This window comes from Geotrypetes seraphini, chromosome 5 (assembly GCF_902459505.1).
Source record: "Geotrypetes seraphini chromosome 5, aGeoSer1.1, whole genome shotgun sequence".
Lineage (NCBI taxonomy): Eukaryota > Metazoa > Chordata > Amphibia > Gymnophiona > Dermophiidae > Geotrypetes > Geotrypetes seraphini.
Window position 1 is genome coordinate 250,289,868 of NC_047088.1, and position 15,963 is coordinate 250,305,830.

Genomic DNA, 15,963 nt, shown 5'->3' on the forward strand with positions numbered 1-15,963 from the left:
CGGATGGCGGGAGGAGGGTGCCGGATCGCAGGGGGGAGCAATGCCAGTTCTCGTGGTGGGGGGGGAACCTATCAAAGCGAGTTTCCATTATTTCCTATGGGAAAACTCGCTTTGATAAACGAGCATTTTGGATTACGAGCATGCTCCTGGAACGGATTATGCTCGTAAAGCACAGTTACTTACCGTAACAGGTGTTATCCAGGGACAGCAGGCAGATATTCTTAACGTATGGGTGACGTCACCGACGGAGCCCCGGTACGGACCTTTATAACTAGAAAGTTCTAGTTGGCCGCACCGCGCATGCGCGAGTGCCTTCCCGCCCGACGGAGGAGTGCGTGGTCTCCAGTTAAGATAAGCCAGCTAAGAAGCCAACCCGGGGAGGTGGGTGGGTCGTAAGAATATCTGCCTGCTGTCCCTGGATAACACCTGTTACGGTAAGTAACTGTGCTTTATCCCAGGACAAGCAGGCAGCATATTCTTAACGTATGGGTGACCTCTAAGCTAACAGAGAGGGAGGAGGGATGGTTGGCCATTAGGAAAATAAATTTTTTAACACGGATTGACCAAAGTGTCCATCCCGTCTGGAGAAGGTATCCAGACAGTAGTGAGTAGTGAATGTGTGAACTGAAGACCAAGTGGCCACCTTGCAGATTTCCTCAATAGGCGTGGAACGGAGGAAAGCCACAGAAGCAGCCATAGCTCGGACTCTATGGGCCGTGACAGCTCCTTCCAGTGACAGGCCGGCCCGAGCATAACAGAACGCAATACAGGCAGCAAGCCAATTGGACAGCGTTCGTTTAGAGACAGGATGACCCAGACGGTTAGGATCGAAGGATAGAAAAAGTTGAGGAGAGGAGCGGTGAGCCCTGGTACGGTGAAGGTAGTAAGCAAGGGCGCGCTTACAATCCAGCGTGTGTAGCGCCTGTTCCCCAGGATGAGAATGGGGTTTTGGGAAGAAGACAGGCAGCACGATGGACTGATTGAGGTGAAAGGCTGAAACCACCTTGGGGAGGAATTTCGGATGGGTGCGCAGAACCACCTTGTCATGGTGAAAAACAGTGAACGGTGGATCGGCGACCAGTGCATGCAGCTCACTGACCCTCCTGGCAGAGGTGATGGCAATGAGGAAAAGCACCTTCCATGTGAGAAGTTTGAGCGAAGCAGTAGCAAGAGGCTCAAAAGGAGGTTTCATGAGGGCTGATAAAGCCACATTGAGGTCCCAGACGACAGGAGGAGGCTGTAGAGGTGGTTTGATATTGAAGAGCCCTCTCCTGAACCGGGAAACCAGCGGATGAGCCGTGAGAGGTTTTCCGAGGATAGGCTCATGAAAAGCAGTGATGGCACTGAGGTGGACTCTGATTGAGGTAGACTTGAGGCCAGCATTGGACAGAGAGAGCAAATAGACCAGTACGGTCTCCACCGCCAATGAGTTGGGGTTGTGATGATGCAGGAGGCACCAAGAGGAAAACCGGGTCCACTTCTGATGGTAACATTGAAGTGTGGAGGGTTTCCTGGAGGTATCCAAAATGCGACGGACAGGCTGAGACAGGTTTTCTGGAGAAGTCAGCCCGAGAGAAACCAAGCTGTCAGGTGGAGGGAAGACAGATTGGGATGTAGTAGAGACTGATGCTGCTGTGTAAGCAGAGTAGGAAATACAGGAAGAGGAATGGGCTCCCTGGAGCTGAGCTGAAGCAGGAGGGAGAACCAGTGTTGTCTGGGCCACCGAGGGGCGATGAGAATCATGGTGGCCCTGTCCTTGCGGAGTTTGAACAGGGTCCGCAACATCAGAGGAAGTGGAGGGAAGGCATAGAGGAACTGATCCGTCCAGTCGAGCAGGAATGCATCCGGGGCCAGACGATGCGGAGAGAAGAGTCTGGAACAGAACTGGGGTAGCTGATGGTTGTGAGGAGCTGCAAATAGGTCCACCTGTGGAGTGCCCCAGCAAGCAAAGATGGAGTGGAGGGTGGAAGGATCCAGGGTCCACTCGTGAGGTTGAAGGATGCGGCTGAGATGGTCGGCCAGGGAGTTCTGTTCGCCCTGGATATAGACAGCTTTGAGGCAAAGGTTGTGGGTTGTGGCCCATGTCCAGATTCGGAGGGCCTCCTGACAAAGGGGACGAGATCCGGTGCCGCCTTGTTTGTTGATGTAGTACATGGCTACCTGGTTGTCTGTGCACAGGAGAAGAACCTGAGGGTAGAGAAGGTGTTGGAATGCCTTGAGAGCATAAAACATGGCTCTGAGTTCCAGGAAATTGATGTGATGTTGACGCTCCTGAGGGGTCCAGAGTCCCTGGGTGCGGAGAACTCCCTTGTGAGCCCCCCATGCATAGGGGGAGGCATCCGTGGTGATGATCATGGAATGAGGGGGTGGATGAAGAAGGAGGCCCCTGGAAAGATTTGAAGAGTTCAACCACCATTGAAGAGATTGCTGAAGCGACGATGTCACAGAGATGGGATGAGAAAGAGGATCCCTGGTCTGTGACCATTGGTTGGCGAGGGTCCATTGAGGTATCCTGAGGTGGAGTCGCGCCAGAGGAACTACATGGACTGTTGAAGCCATGTGACCCAGAAGAATCATCATCTGGCGAGCAGGGATGGATGGTTGGAGGAGCACCTGTCGGCAGAGGTGAAGCAGAGTCCGGTGCCGGTCGGCAGGAAGGAACGCCCTCATTAGATTGGTATCGAGAACTGCTCCGATGAACTGAAGACACTGCGTGGGGAGCAGATGCGATTTGGGATAATTGATCTCGAACCCCAAGAGATGGAGGAAAGAGATGGTGTGGTGAGTGGCTTGCAGCACAAGCGGAGACGTAGTTGCTTTCACCAACCAATCGTCCAAGTAGGGGAACACTTGTAGGTTGTGGGACCTGAGACAGGCCGCTACCACAATCAGGCACTTGGTGAACACCCTGGGTGATGATGCGAGACCAAAGGGCAGCACCTTGTACTGATAGTGGTGATTCTGTATCTGGAATCGGAGGTAGCGACGTGAAGTCTGATGGATTGGAATGTGAGTGTATGCCTCCTTGAGGTCTAGGGAACATAGCCAGTCGTGTTGAGAAAGAAGAGGATAAAGCGTGGCAAGGGAGAGCATTCTGAACTTTTCCTTGACCAAACACTTGTTGAGGTTCCTGAGGTCGAGGATAGGACGAAGATCCCCTGTTTTCTTGGGTACCAGGAAGTAGCGGGAGTAAAATCCCTGACCTCTTTGGTCTGGTGGAACTTCTTCGATGGCATTGAGGAGGAGGAGGGATTGGACCTCCCTGAGGAGGAGAGGAGTTTGGGAGGAGTGAGAAGTAGACTCTACGGGAGGATGGTCTACAGGAAGAGTCTGGAACCTGAGTGAGTATCCGTGACGGATGATGTTGAGAACCCACAGGTCTGATGTGATGGCCTCCCAGCGGCGTAGAAAGATGGTGAGGCGGCCTCCGATAGGTTGAGGAAGCGGCATCGACGGTTGGAGACTGGCTATGCCCTGGAGAAAGGAGTCAAAAGGGCTGAGGAGGTTTAGTTTGAGGGAGAGGCTTGGTCGCCTGGTGAGACTGAGAACGAGCCTGAGAGTGTTGTTGTTGCTGTTGGCGAGGCCGACGAGATTGCTGTTGAGGAGGATTAAGTGGCCTAGCAGAAAAACGACGTTGGTAAGAGGACTGAGGTCTGTATGGTCGTGCAGGTGGAGTCTTCTTTTTAGGCTTAATGAGGGTGTCCCATCTCGTCTCATGAGCCGAAAGTTTTTGTGTCGTGGTATCTAGAGACTCCCCAAAAAGTTCATCACCAAGGCAGGGCGCGTTGGCGAGGCGGTCTTGGTGGTTCACATCAAGATCAGACACCCTCAGCCAGGCAAGGCGGCGCATGGCTACTGCCAGTGCAGAAGCTCTGGAAGTGAGCTCGAAAGAATCATAGATCGAGCGCACCATGAATTTTCTGAGCTGAAGGAGGGTGGAAATTTGTTGTTGAAATAATGGAACCTTGCGCTCAGGGATATATTTTTGCAAAGCAGAAAGTTGTTGTACCAGGTGTTTCAGATAAAATGAAAAATGAAAGGTGTAATTGTTGGCTCTGTTAGCCAGCATGGCATTCTGGTACAGGCGCTTACCAAATTTGTCCATTGTTTTTCCCTCTCTGCCAGGAGGGGTGGAGGCATAAACACTGGAACCATGAGATTTTTTGAGAGTGGATTCTACCAGGAGGCTCTCATGGGGCAATTGGGGTTTATCAAATCCCGGAATAGGGATGACCCGGTATAAACTGTCCAGTTTCCTAGGGGCACCTGGAACCGTAAGGGGATTCTCCAAATTTTTATAAAATGTTTCCCGTAAGATATCATGTACGGGCAGTTTGAGAAACTCCTTGGGAGGTTGGTCGAAGTCCAAGGCTTCTAAAAAGGCCTGGGACTTCTTGGAGTCGGACTCAAGTGGTATGGAAAGAGCCGCAGACATCTCCCGAAGGAATTTTGTGAAGGAGGATTGCTCAGGCTTGGAGGTGGATTCAGCCATGGAGGGTTCCTCATCTGTAGAAGAGGCATCCTCCTCGGTACCGAGTGGGGATTGCTCCCATAAGTCTGGGTCCCTGATGGCCGGCTCAGTATGGCGGGTTTTAGAAAGGGATTTTCCAGATCGCATGGATACGGTGCCGGGAGATGAAGACCGGCGTCGATCCCTGTCCCGGGAGGAGTGTTGCCGATCCCGGTCCCGAGACGACCGGCGTCGATCCTGGGGCCGGGAGGGGTCTTCCGCAGCGCAAGTCTGAAGTGCGGGCTGGGCAGATAAGACCGGCATGGAAGTGTTCATCGGTACCGAGGGGGTGGACACCGGCGGAGTGGTGCGAGGCTCGGGCCGGACCGGTACCGGAAGGAGCGGTGCCAATAGGGTCGGAAGCAGTTCCTGAAGTTGGTGCTGTAGCTGTTCATGCAATTTGTCCTGGAGGATGGCCGAGATACGGTCCTCCAATGGGGGCACCGGTACCGTTTTAGTTTTCTTGGGTACCATCGGTGCAGCTCTACGCTCCGGCGATGAGGAGGCCGATGAAGAGGCACTCACCGAGATCGGAGCGGAGCGTTTACGGGATTTGCGGGACGCCGGAAGGATCGGTGTCACCGCTGTGGCTGGAGGGCGCTCGAGGGAAGTGGAAGGCTTCTTAGCCGGCTTACCTGGCGCTATCGACCCCGAAGAAGGATCAGGTGGTGTCGATGTTGACGGTGCCGATTTAGTCGGTGCCGTCGATGTCGGGGTCGGATCCATAGCAGAACCGGTGCCGAAGAGGAGATTCTGCTGGATTTGTCTATTTTTAAGCGTGCGTTTTTTGAGAGTAGCACAGCGGGTGCAGGTGTCAGCCCGATGTTCCGGACCCAAGCACTGTAGGCACCAGTTGTGTGGGTCCGAAAGGGAGATCGGGCGTGCACACCGCTGGCACTTCTTAAAACCCGGCTGGGGGGGCATGAAGGGAAAGACGGCCTCCGCGAAATCAAAGCCGGAGGCTTGTATGATGGCAACAGGCCCCGCCGGGGCCGGCTGAAAATAAAGGAAAAAAACAAGTTTTTTTTTTTTTTTTTTTACGAATTAGAAATGAACAAGAAACCCGAAGGGAAAAAGAGAAAAAAACAACAAAATAACGCGAGCGGGAAGGCAAAAAAGAAGTTTTCAACGGCCGTTGAAACCACATGAGTCTTCTTCGCTCCGCGGAAACGAAGAAACTGGAGACCACGCACTCCTCCGTCGGGCGGGAAGGCACTCGCGCATGCGCGGTGCGGCCAACTAGAACTTTCTAGTTATAAAGGTCCGTACCGGGGCTCCGTCGGTGACGTCACCCATACGTTAAGAATATGCTGCCTGCTTGTCCTGGGATAATCCAAGGTACCACTGTACTTATGCTCACTAATACTTATGGGGAATTTAGGAGACACCTAAAAACATCTGGTCCTGAAGTATTTAGGCAACTGACCCGTACAATCTTACTCCACAAATAACTGATCCCTACAGCTGTTGGTCACTAGTTTTTAACTTGGTTAGTTCTACTCAATTTGTAGCATTTTTAATCATTGTAAACCGCATAGAACTTCACGGTCCTGCGGTATATAAACTGTTATTATTATTATTCTAGGCATCCTGTTACAGAATTATTATTGTAGAGGGTAATTTCCAGCTGGCATGGTCACTGGATTAAGGAAACTACTATCACTTAATCCATATATACAATGCTATCTGTACAGGTAACTGTGGTGAATATACTATGTTAGCACTACTACTGTAAAACAGATAATTTCTAGGGCTGCTTCTCCCCTGTCCCTAACCCAGCTCCCATCTATGCTAAATGGCCTAAAACTGTCTAATTTAAAATGGCCCGATACAATTTTTAAAAATCTATGGATAAGCAAAATTATGCCTTCGCTAGTAGCCAGTGAAAGAACAATTTGTGTTCAACAAAGACCCAACAGGTTTTGATTTTAAACAAGAATTTGAACACTAAATCAATAGCAAGAGGCTGGAAGCAGAGAAAACTGCTTGAAGAGACTGGCACTGCCTACTAAGCAACCTTTAAAAAGAAAACAAGATTCATAGATCTACAAGTCCCATTCTTTCATTCACTGGGGAAAATGACTGATCGGTGTTTCTGCATATATGCGTTACAATTACTCATAATCCAGGAAGTCATTAAATACCATGCAGTTCAATTCGCTGTACCTATTTCTGGATCATTAGCTGAATAGTCTGGTTATCTGGTTCAACTTCAATAATAACTGCAGGAATGCTGTGAAACATAAGCTGCAAAACTCGCCAATTATTATTATTATTTTTTTTTTTTTTTTACTGGATCTGCCTCTTTCTTTCATTAGGACAAATCCACAGCTGCTTTCCCAACTTGGAGACGCTCATCTCTTTTACAATGATTGCTATGATCCATTGCCTGTGCTTAGAATATCAAGTCTGTTCTAAGCTTACGGTCAATGGTCTGTATCTCTTATGCTTCCTCGATGTTTTCAAACATTTAGGATGGTAAGCAATGCTACACAGTTCTGGTCCTTACGAGCAGGTGGTAAGATTTCACATGCAGAATGTGTTACCAATAATTTTGAGCTTTTTTGTACTCTTGGAACAGTTTGAAATATTATTTTTTTCCCCATTTTGGGGCTGTTGATGTGCTCACTTGCTGATAATTATGATTTACCGCTAAATCCCGATACCTAAATCACCCTTTATCCTTCAGCTAATTTTTCAGAGACAAAAAAGTGCCCTTTCTCTTCCTCTGCCAACTCCAGACTCCGTCCTTTCTGTCTTGCTTTGCCATATGCCTGGAACAAAATGCCTGAATTCCTACAGTGGGCTACATCTCTGGCACTGTTCAAGTCCAAATTAAAAGCTCTCCTTTTTGATACTGCTTTCAACTCCTAACTCTCCTCCTTGGGATCTGCATCCCCAACCCTCTATATCAGTGTTTCTCAATACAAGGACTGCCGGAGGATTATATTGTAAATGCTTTCTGTCTTTATCTGTTTTTAAGTCCATTATTCTAATTTGTATTTTATCTGTATCCTATATATTAGCTCACCTTGTTGTGAACCACCTAGAACTTTTTTGGTATGGTGGTATATAAGAATAAAATTATTATTATTATTATTCCCTGCTTGCCCGTCCGTCAAAGCACCGGCGGAGATCCCTCCTTCCTGCCCACCTCCCTCCCACTGAAGCTGCTGCCTGGGATCCCTGCCCTCTCCCCCCCGAAGCAGACCGGCAGGGTTTCCCTCTGATGTCAGAGGAAAGCCTTCCAGGTCAACGAGGAGGGGGGGTTCACAGTTACCTCCTTGTTCGAGCCGCACTCACTCCTTCTGCCTTCAGTGGCTATTGTTGCAGGGATGCGTAAGCAGCATTCACACGCTGCACGTAGCTGACCTGGAAACTTCTCCAACGTCAGAGCTGATGTCGGAGGGAAGGCTTTAGGGTCAGCCACGTGCAGCATGTGATTGCTGTCTGTGTGTCCCTGGATAGCTACTGAAGGCAGAAGGAGCAAGTGCAGCTCGAACAAGTAAGGGGACATGATCTTTCTGGGACAAAGGGTGAAAGGAGTGGGGGAGGGAAGGAGCACATTGAGGACATTGGAGGAGCATGATTTTGGGACAAAGGCTGGAAGGCAGGGAGGAGAGGGAGGCATGAACTCAACACAGAAAGAAGGGAGTGGGCATGAACATGGGACACAGAAGGGAAGGAGAAAGAGGGCACTAACCTGGGAGAGAGGAGGGAGGGAATAGAAAGGGAGAATTGTTGGGCATGAGTGTGTGAGTGAGAGGAAAAGAGATGGTGCACATGGGGAAAGAAGAAAGAAGAAAATTAGACGTAGAAAGAGAGGAGTGAGGTAGAGATGTATGGGGAATAGAAGGATGAGAGGGAGAAATATTGGATATGGTGGGGGAAAGGGAAAAGAGGGACAGATTGAAGGGGATGCAAGGGGGGGTGGGAGGAATGTTGGACATAGTGACGGAAGGAGAGATGTGGCATTGTGGAGAAGGGTGATAGGAGTTAGAAATGGGCAAGGGGCTGGTGGGCAGTGGTGAAAAATACTGCACATAATCCGGGGGATGAGAGGGGGAGAAATGTTGGATGTGGCAGTACAGGGGGTGGGAGAGATGCCTAGATCTCTCAAGACAGATGGACAGTGTGAGAGAGAGAGAGAGAGAGAGAGAGGGAGACATGTTGCCAATAGGGGTGGAGGAGAGGAAGAAAAGCTGGAGGAACAGAGAGAGATGTTGGTTGGGGAAGGGAATGAGGTCCGGAGGAGAAGAAGCATGCTGGAGGCAGAAATAAATAAATATTGGATCATAGTCAGAAGGAAGTGAAACCAGAGATTCATGAAATCATCAGACAACAACGGTAGGAAAAATTATTGTATTTTCAATTTAGTGATCGAAATGTGTCAGTTTTGCACTATATTTGTCTATTTTTCTATAGTTGTTCCTGAAGTGACACTGTATATTTTAGTCATCTGCCTTGACCTCTTTGAAAAAACCCCCAAATATAAATGATAATTAACATTTTCTCTGCATACTGTGTGCTTTGTGGTTTTTTTCTTTTTATTTCGTGGTTAACGTTATGTATTAATAAGATTATATTGTGTGTATATGAAAAATGGATGGAAGAAATTGCATTACCATTAGTACTATTATTATGAGGGTAGGGGCTGGGGCGAAGTCTAGGCGGGTCAAGTTGAAGTTCACGTTCAATTTATTTAATATACCGCAAATAAAAAAACAAAAGGTAAATCTAAGCCAGGCTGAGCCTGGGTGGGAGTACTCGGTTGATATTTTTTAGACTTAGGGGGTATTTGGTTTGAACAAGTTGAGAAACACTGGTGCATAACATTCAAACTACTATCTTTCACATTCAAAACTCAGAGGACTGACCTCCCAGATTGTTTAGCATCTCTCAATTCCTTATACTTTTATTGGACTCCTCTGCTCCATAAATGACTATCCCTTAGTTTTGCAGAGTCCCAAATTGGTGCAACTTGATACTACTAAACACTGCACTTTTTACTTTGTTACCCCCTATATCTGGGGCTCTCTTCCAAGGGGAATTATCCTTTCAAAATTTTAAAGATGCCCTTAAAACCTAGCTGATCATCTTGGCATCTAAAATCAATCTGGACCCAACTTAAGCTTGGATAATTTGACAACTACTGTTTTCCAGTTAACCTTCCTTCACTCCCTAACCCTCTTGACTCTCTTTTACTCTCTCTACTGTCAGGGATGCATAACTATTGCAGTTCCATTCAACTGAATATATGTTTCAGATTGTAAACCACTGTGATCTATGCGATAGTTTATTAAAACTTGTTATATTGCTTAAGACTAAGTACAATCAACTCAGTCAGCACATAAAAATCAAAAGGAATATACAGTGGAACCTCGGTTTGCGAGTAACCCGGTTTGCAAGTGTTTTGCAAGACGACCAAAACACTCAGCAAACTTTTGACTCGCAAACCGAGCACTGCCCCGATAAACGAGCACTTACAGTCCAGGAAGCGCTGCTTCGGGGGATTCCTCTTCCGTCTTCCAGCCAGCCTTCCACATCGGATGCCTTCCGCAGGTTGGAGGACCTCTGTCTGGGCCTGCGTGGCTGGGTGCCGTCACCCCTGCGTGTTGCGTGTGACGCGCACAGCGTCAATCATCGGCGTTGTGCATGCGGGTGGGGCAGCGCTCGGCTGCGTGGGCTCGGGTGGGGGCTCTCCAGCATGCAAGGGGCGTCCGACGTGGAGGGCTGGCTGGCGGATGGAGGAGGCATCCCTCTGAAGCGGCACTGTGGGTTCTCCGGCGGCTGGCACATTAAAGGCATCCCCCCCGAAGCGGCACTGTGGAGTTGTTCTTCATGACAGACGGAAGAGGCGGACGGAGGAGACGGCGCTGCAGCACCCGGCCCCGACAGGTACATACCCCGGGTTCTGAAACCAATCGTTGCTGTTGCCACTATTGTCTATGGGGAACTTTGCTTTGATAAACGAGCATTTTGAATTACGAGCATGCTCCTGGAACGGATTATGCTCGTAATCCAAGGTACCACTGTGTAAGAAGATGGGGAGATAAAAACATAGAAGATGACAGCAGAAAAGGGCTACAGCCCATCAAGTCTGCCCACTCTGCTTACCCACCCCCTGTCTATGCCCTAATGACCCAATTTCCTTATCTTGACCCTTGTAGGGATCCCACATGGGTATCCCATTTATTCTTAAAGTCTGGCACGCTGTCTGCCTCGATCACCTGCACTGGAAGCTTGTTCCAATGATCAACCACTCTCTCTGTGAAGAAATACTTTCTGGTGTCGCCATGAAATTTTCCGCCCCTGAGTTTGAGCGGGTGCCCTCTTGTGGCCGAGGGTCCCTTGAGAAAGAAAATATCATCTTCCACTTCGACACGTCCCGTGAGGTACTTAAATGTTTCGATCATGTCTCTCCTCTCCATACGTTCCTCGAGAGTGTAGAGCTGCAATTTGTTCAGTCTCTCTTTGTGCGAGAGACCCTTGAGCCCCGAGATCATCCTGGTGGCCGTCCGCTGAACTGATTCAATTCTGCGCACATCTTTACTGTAATGTGGCCTCCAGAATTGCACACAGTACTCCAGATGAGGTCTCACCATGGCCCAGTACAACGGCATTATGACTTCAGGCTTCTATATTTACATGGGAGGGGGGAGTTCAGACTTGAGGTAACTTATTCAAAATGATATTCTATCGGTGTATGATTCTATTTGATAGCTTTTTTATGGAGTCCAACATATGAACAAACAAATTACTTGGTATATCCTCTATTGTGAGTTGCTATATACAGATTTATCATACAGTGGGTTCTGGCAATTTCCTTGTACATTGAAGCACCTAATTTTTACATACCTGATGTTAAAGGTAGGAGTGTAACATTGCTTAGAGTTGTCAGTGTGAACCACGTGGCTGCTAGCGTGGCTCCAGAAAAGAGCAGCACTAGTATGAGTTTCAGCATGCCTCTGATAAAATCAGCAAACCTGGGAAAGACAAATGCAATAATTTAGCTGCCTTCAGCACAAAACAGATGGAATTTGAAAGAAATGAAAAAAAAATATGACTCATAGAATTTCTCTTTTACATTTGCTATTATATTTAATGATTTTGGCAATCAAAAATCCATCAGGTGGCTCAACGGATTCAATTCTTCATTTCAATGGAAATGGTCCTTTTTTAGAAGAATTGAGAACTTTATTATATTCAAAAATTAAAAAGTGAAATAAAAATTAATATAGGGCCTATTTTGGGTTTAATCTAGTAATCGATAATGGAATCTTGGGGCACAAATGGCATTATAGAATTGGCACCCAGAGCACCTAACTAGAGGCACCAAGTTATAGAATCTGTGTGCAAACCCTCCCCCTCTTCCCCCCCACTAGTCAGTAGAGTAGAGAATGACACGGTGACAAAATTCATCACCGTTCCCGTCCCAGCGGATAACCGCGGGAAACCATCTTCATGTCATTCTTTAAGGAGAGAGGGAAGAATCAGAGTATAATTGGGCACAACCACTGACCCGCAAGCTTTGCTTTGAAGAATGCTGGTGTAGAAGGACTGAGGCTGAAACAGACACTACAGAATGGCAGTCTCTGGTATCCAGAGCAGATATTGTGATGTCATAATGCCTCATTCCACCAGTGCCTAAGAGCCAATCACATCAGTGATGTCACAATGGCTTCAATAAGAATCAGAGTATGAATGGCCACAACCACTGACCCTCAAGCTTTGCTTTGAAGAACGCTGGTGTAGAAAGACTGAGGTTGAAACAGACACTACAGAATGACAGTCTCTGGTATCCAGAGCAGATATTGTGATGTCATAATGCCTCATTCCACCAGTGCCTAAGAGCCAATCACATCAGTGATGTCACAATGGCTTCATTATCCTTGGCTCACATAAGAATCAGAGAATGAATGGCCACAACCACTGACCCGCAAGCTTTGCTCTGAAGAATGCTGGTGTAGAAGGACCGAGGTTGAAATAGACACTAGAAAATGACATGGGATTATTTCCCACGGTTATCCGTGGGGACGGGAACAGTGATGAATTTTCTCACCGTGCCATTCTCTAGAGTAGACATCGTTTCTGCTTATCGGTTCTAAAGTGCTACAAGACATATATGCAGCACTGTACCAAAACACAGGTCCCCAATATCTGTCAAACGATTAGCACATCTACACTTCGGTGCAACCAAGATGATAAAGGGGATGGAACTCCTCACGTATGAGGAAAGACTAAACAGGTTAGGGCTCTTCAGCTTGGAAAAAAGACAGCCGAGGGGAGATAATGATTGAAGTCTGCAAAATCCTGAGTACAAGTGGATGGATTTTTCACTCCGTCAAAAATTACAGAGACTAGGAGACACTCGAAGTTACAGGGAAATACTTTTAAAACCAATAGGAGGAAATATTTTTTCCATTGAGAGAATAGTTAAACTCTGGAACACATTGCCAGAGGTTGTGGTAAGAGCGGATAGCGTAGCTGGTTTTAAGAAAGGTTTGGACAAGTTCCTGGAGGAAAAGTCCATAGTCTGTTATTAAGAAAGACATGGAGGAAGCCGCTGCTTGTCTTGGATCGGTAGCATGGAATGTTGCTACTCTTTGGGGTTCTAGAATCTTGTTACTCTCTGGGGTTCCGGAATCTTGCTATTCTTTGAGATTCTGTATGGAATGTTGCTACTCTTTGGGGGTTCTAGAATCTTGCTATTCTTTGAGATTCTGTATGGAATGTTGCAACTCTTTGGGGTTCCAGAATCTTGTTACTCTCTGGGATTCCGGAATCTTGCTATTCTTTGAGATTCTGTATGGAATGTTGCTACTCTTTGGGGTTCTAGAATCTTGTTACTCTCTGGGGTTCCGGAATCTTGCTATTCTTTGAGATTCTGTATGGAATGTTGCTACTCCTTGGGTTTTGGCCAGGTACTAGTGACCTGGATTCGCCACCTTGAGAACAGGCTACTGGGCTTGATGTCTGACCTTGTAAGGCTATTCTTATGTTTAACCATTTACACCAAGTCAATGATGGGCATAAAGGGGCATGGCTAACAAAAAAGAAGAATGCCACCCCTTTCTGTCCTTTTTCGATTATTGGGAGGGGGTTCTTCAGGGCACAATCCTACTGAGGAGAGATGACTAAGGAGGAAGAAAAGGTAGGTAGGTATTTGGTGTGCCCCCTCCCCCCAATTCCTGATTTGCCACTACTACTTAAACTGTTTTGAGACCTCTCTGACCCAGATACGAGAAAGTCAGAGATTGTCTAACGGCAGTCACTAAACCGTTTTTGACTGGTTTAGCGACGACTGGATTTGCCAACCCGATGCACAAAATGGCTCACCACATGGTTTTTTGCGCAATCGCTCATTCTCCAATTCAGCCATGCAAATAAGCTCTTTAATATTAAAAACACCATGCAAACTAGCCAAGCGAATGTTGCACAAAAAAGTGATTACTTTTAGCCCTGATTTTTATCTCTATTTTGTTTACTTTAATTATTATTTTAATTCTATCTTTAAATTATTTATTCATTACTTGTTGGAATATTTCATTTCTATCTCTACCTCTGTCTTTTTATTTTATTTTTCATACTGTTTCTTCAGGTACTTTAGTTAGATTGTGAGCCTTTGGGACAGTTAGGGAATTTCCAAGTACCTATCTTATTTATTTAGTTTTTATTTATTGTATCTTTAATGCATCATTTTTGTAAACCGCTTAGAAACCTCACGGTTATTAGCGGTATATAAGAATTAAATTAAATTAAAATTAAATTAAATTGGTCCAGATACCTTAGGCCCCTAAGGAGGGAGTTTAAAGTATTAAGGCCCATCAGGGCCTTAGGCCCCTCCCCAGTGCATCCCAGGATGCACCACAAAGGGGAAGGCCCAGCCATTTTGCAGAAACAGGCTTGCTAGCAAGGAGTGGGAATTCCTCTTGCTGGCTTCTATAAGGTACAGGGGAGGGGCTGGTGGGGTTCTGAGTTGACCCTCCCAGACCACCAGGGATGTCTTTTGGGGTCTTGTTGGTTGGGTGGTGGGAGGGGGATCTTTATGTAAGGTGGGGGGAGTGCCGGGGGGAGCATGGGGGAGTGCCAGGGGTGGGGTGGGGGGAGTGTCAGGAGGGTCCAGATTGTTGAGGCAGGAAGTAGTGGGAATCCCTCCTGTCTCTCTGGATGCGTCACTGTCACAAGGGTGGCAGTCATCGTCAAGGGGTTCAGTGACGTGTGTATGGGTTTGGGGCATCCCCTGCCAGCTCTGTGCATATGAGAGTCACTCTCACAGCGAATCATCAGCAACATAGGATGAGGATTACAACAAACCTCCGCTCAAATCATTTGCATGCAAATTTGTTTGAGCATCAATCGCACTTTTGGAGTCGGCCAAAAATAGGACCGCAGCGGATCCACACGGTCTTACCGACCCTATTTAGTGCATCTAGCTCTCTGTCTCCTACTTAACAAAGACGTTGGCTTTCTTTCCCACTACAAAGAAATTCAAACAGTTTTGTCACCTCTTTGTCTCCAACTACCACTGAAATGCTTTCATGGTTCCCTTTTAAATACAGATTTTGCAAACATTTACTTATTTCTGATCTGAGGAAGAAGGGATTACCTTCAAAAGCTAATCATAAACTACATTAAGTGAGTCCAATAAAAAAGGTATTATTTTTTTCCTTTCTGTTTTTGTTTTATTTCTACACAGAAAACTGGATTGCAATAGTCAATTCTAGAAATCAGAAAAGCATGCAACGCATGGAAGGAAAATCTAGATAACTGGAAATAGCTCAAAGCCTGATTTTATAACTTGGATATGAGAGAGTGAAATGATAACTTAAAAGTCGAGAATGTCAAGGTAGTGAAAGAAGCTGACAGTGGGAATAGGTCTATTAAAAAGAACAGAAGTAATAGGCAGAGCAAGATGAAAAGCAATAATCCAACAAGTAACTGTTTAGCAACATGAAGGGCTCCTTTTACTAAGGTGCACTAGGGCTTTAACGCGCTACATCGCTGTGCGCGCTAGATCTTAATGCCAGCATTGAGCTGGCGTTAATTCTAGAAGCGTAGCGCGCGGTAATTTCCTGCGGGCGCTAAAAACGCTAGCGCACCTTAGTAAAAGGAGTCCTAAGTTTGAGTCATTTCAAGACTAGTACCACCCTGGCAAATAAGAACATAAGAACAGCCTTACTGGGTCAGACCAATGGTCCATCAAGCCCAGTAGCCTATCCTCATGGTGACCAATCCAGGTCCCTAGTACCTGGTCAAAACCCAAGGAGTAGCAACATTCCATACAGAATCTCAAAGAATAGCAAGATTCCGGAATCCCAGAGAGTAACAAGATTCTAGAACCACAAAGAGTAGCAACTTTCTATACAAAATCTCAAAGAATGGCAAGATTCCGGAATCCCAGAGAGTAACAAGATTTTAGAATCCCAAAGAGTAGCAACATTCTATACAAA

At 46.9% G+C, this 15,963-nt stretch overlaps 1 protein-coding gene across 1 annotated transcript in view; it reads right to left on the reverse strand.

Annotated features, from left to right (window-relative positions):
* The window catches only part of SLC49A4 (solute carrier family 49 member 4), a 138,440-nt gene that overhangs the window by 22,489 nt on the left and 99,988 nt on the right, over positions 1 to 15,963 (reverse strand). The window contains exon 7 of the mRNA XM_033944637.1: positions 11,369 to 11,496. Within this exon, the coding sequence (XP_033800528.1) occupies positions 11,369 to 11,496 (128 nt within the window). The remainder of the gene's footprint in view (positions 1 to 11,368; positions 11,497 to 15,963) is intronic.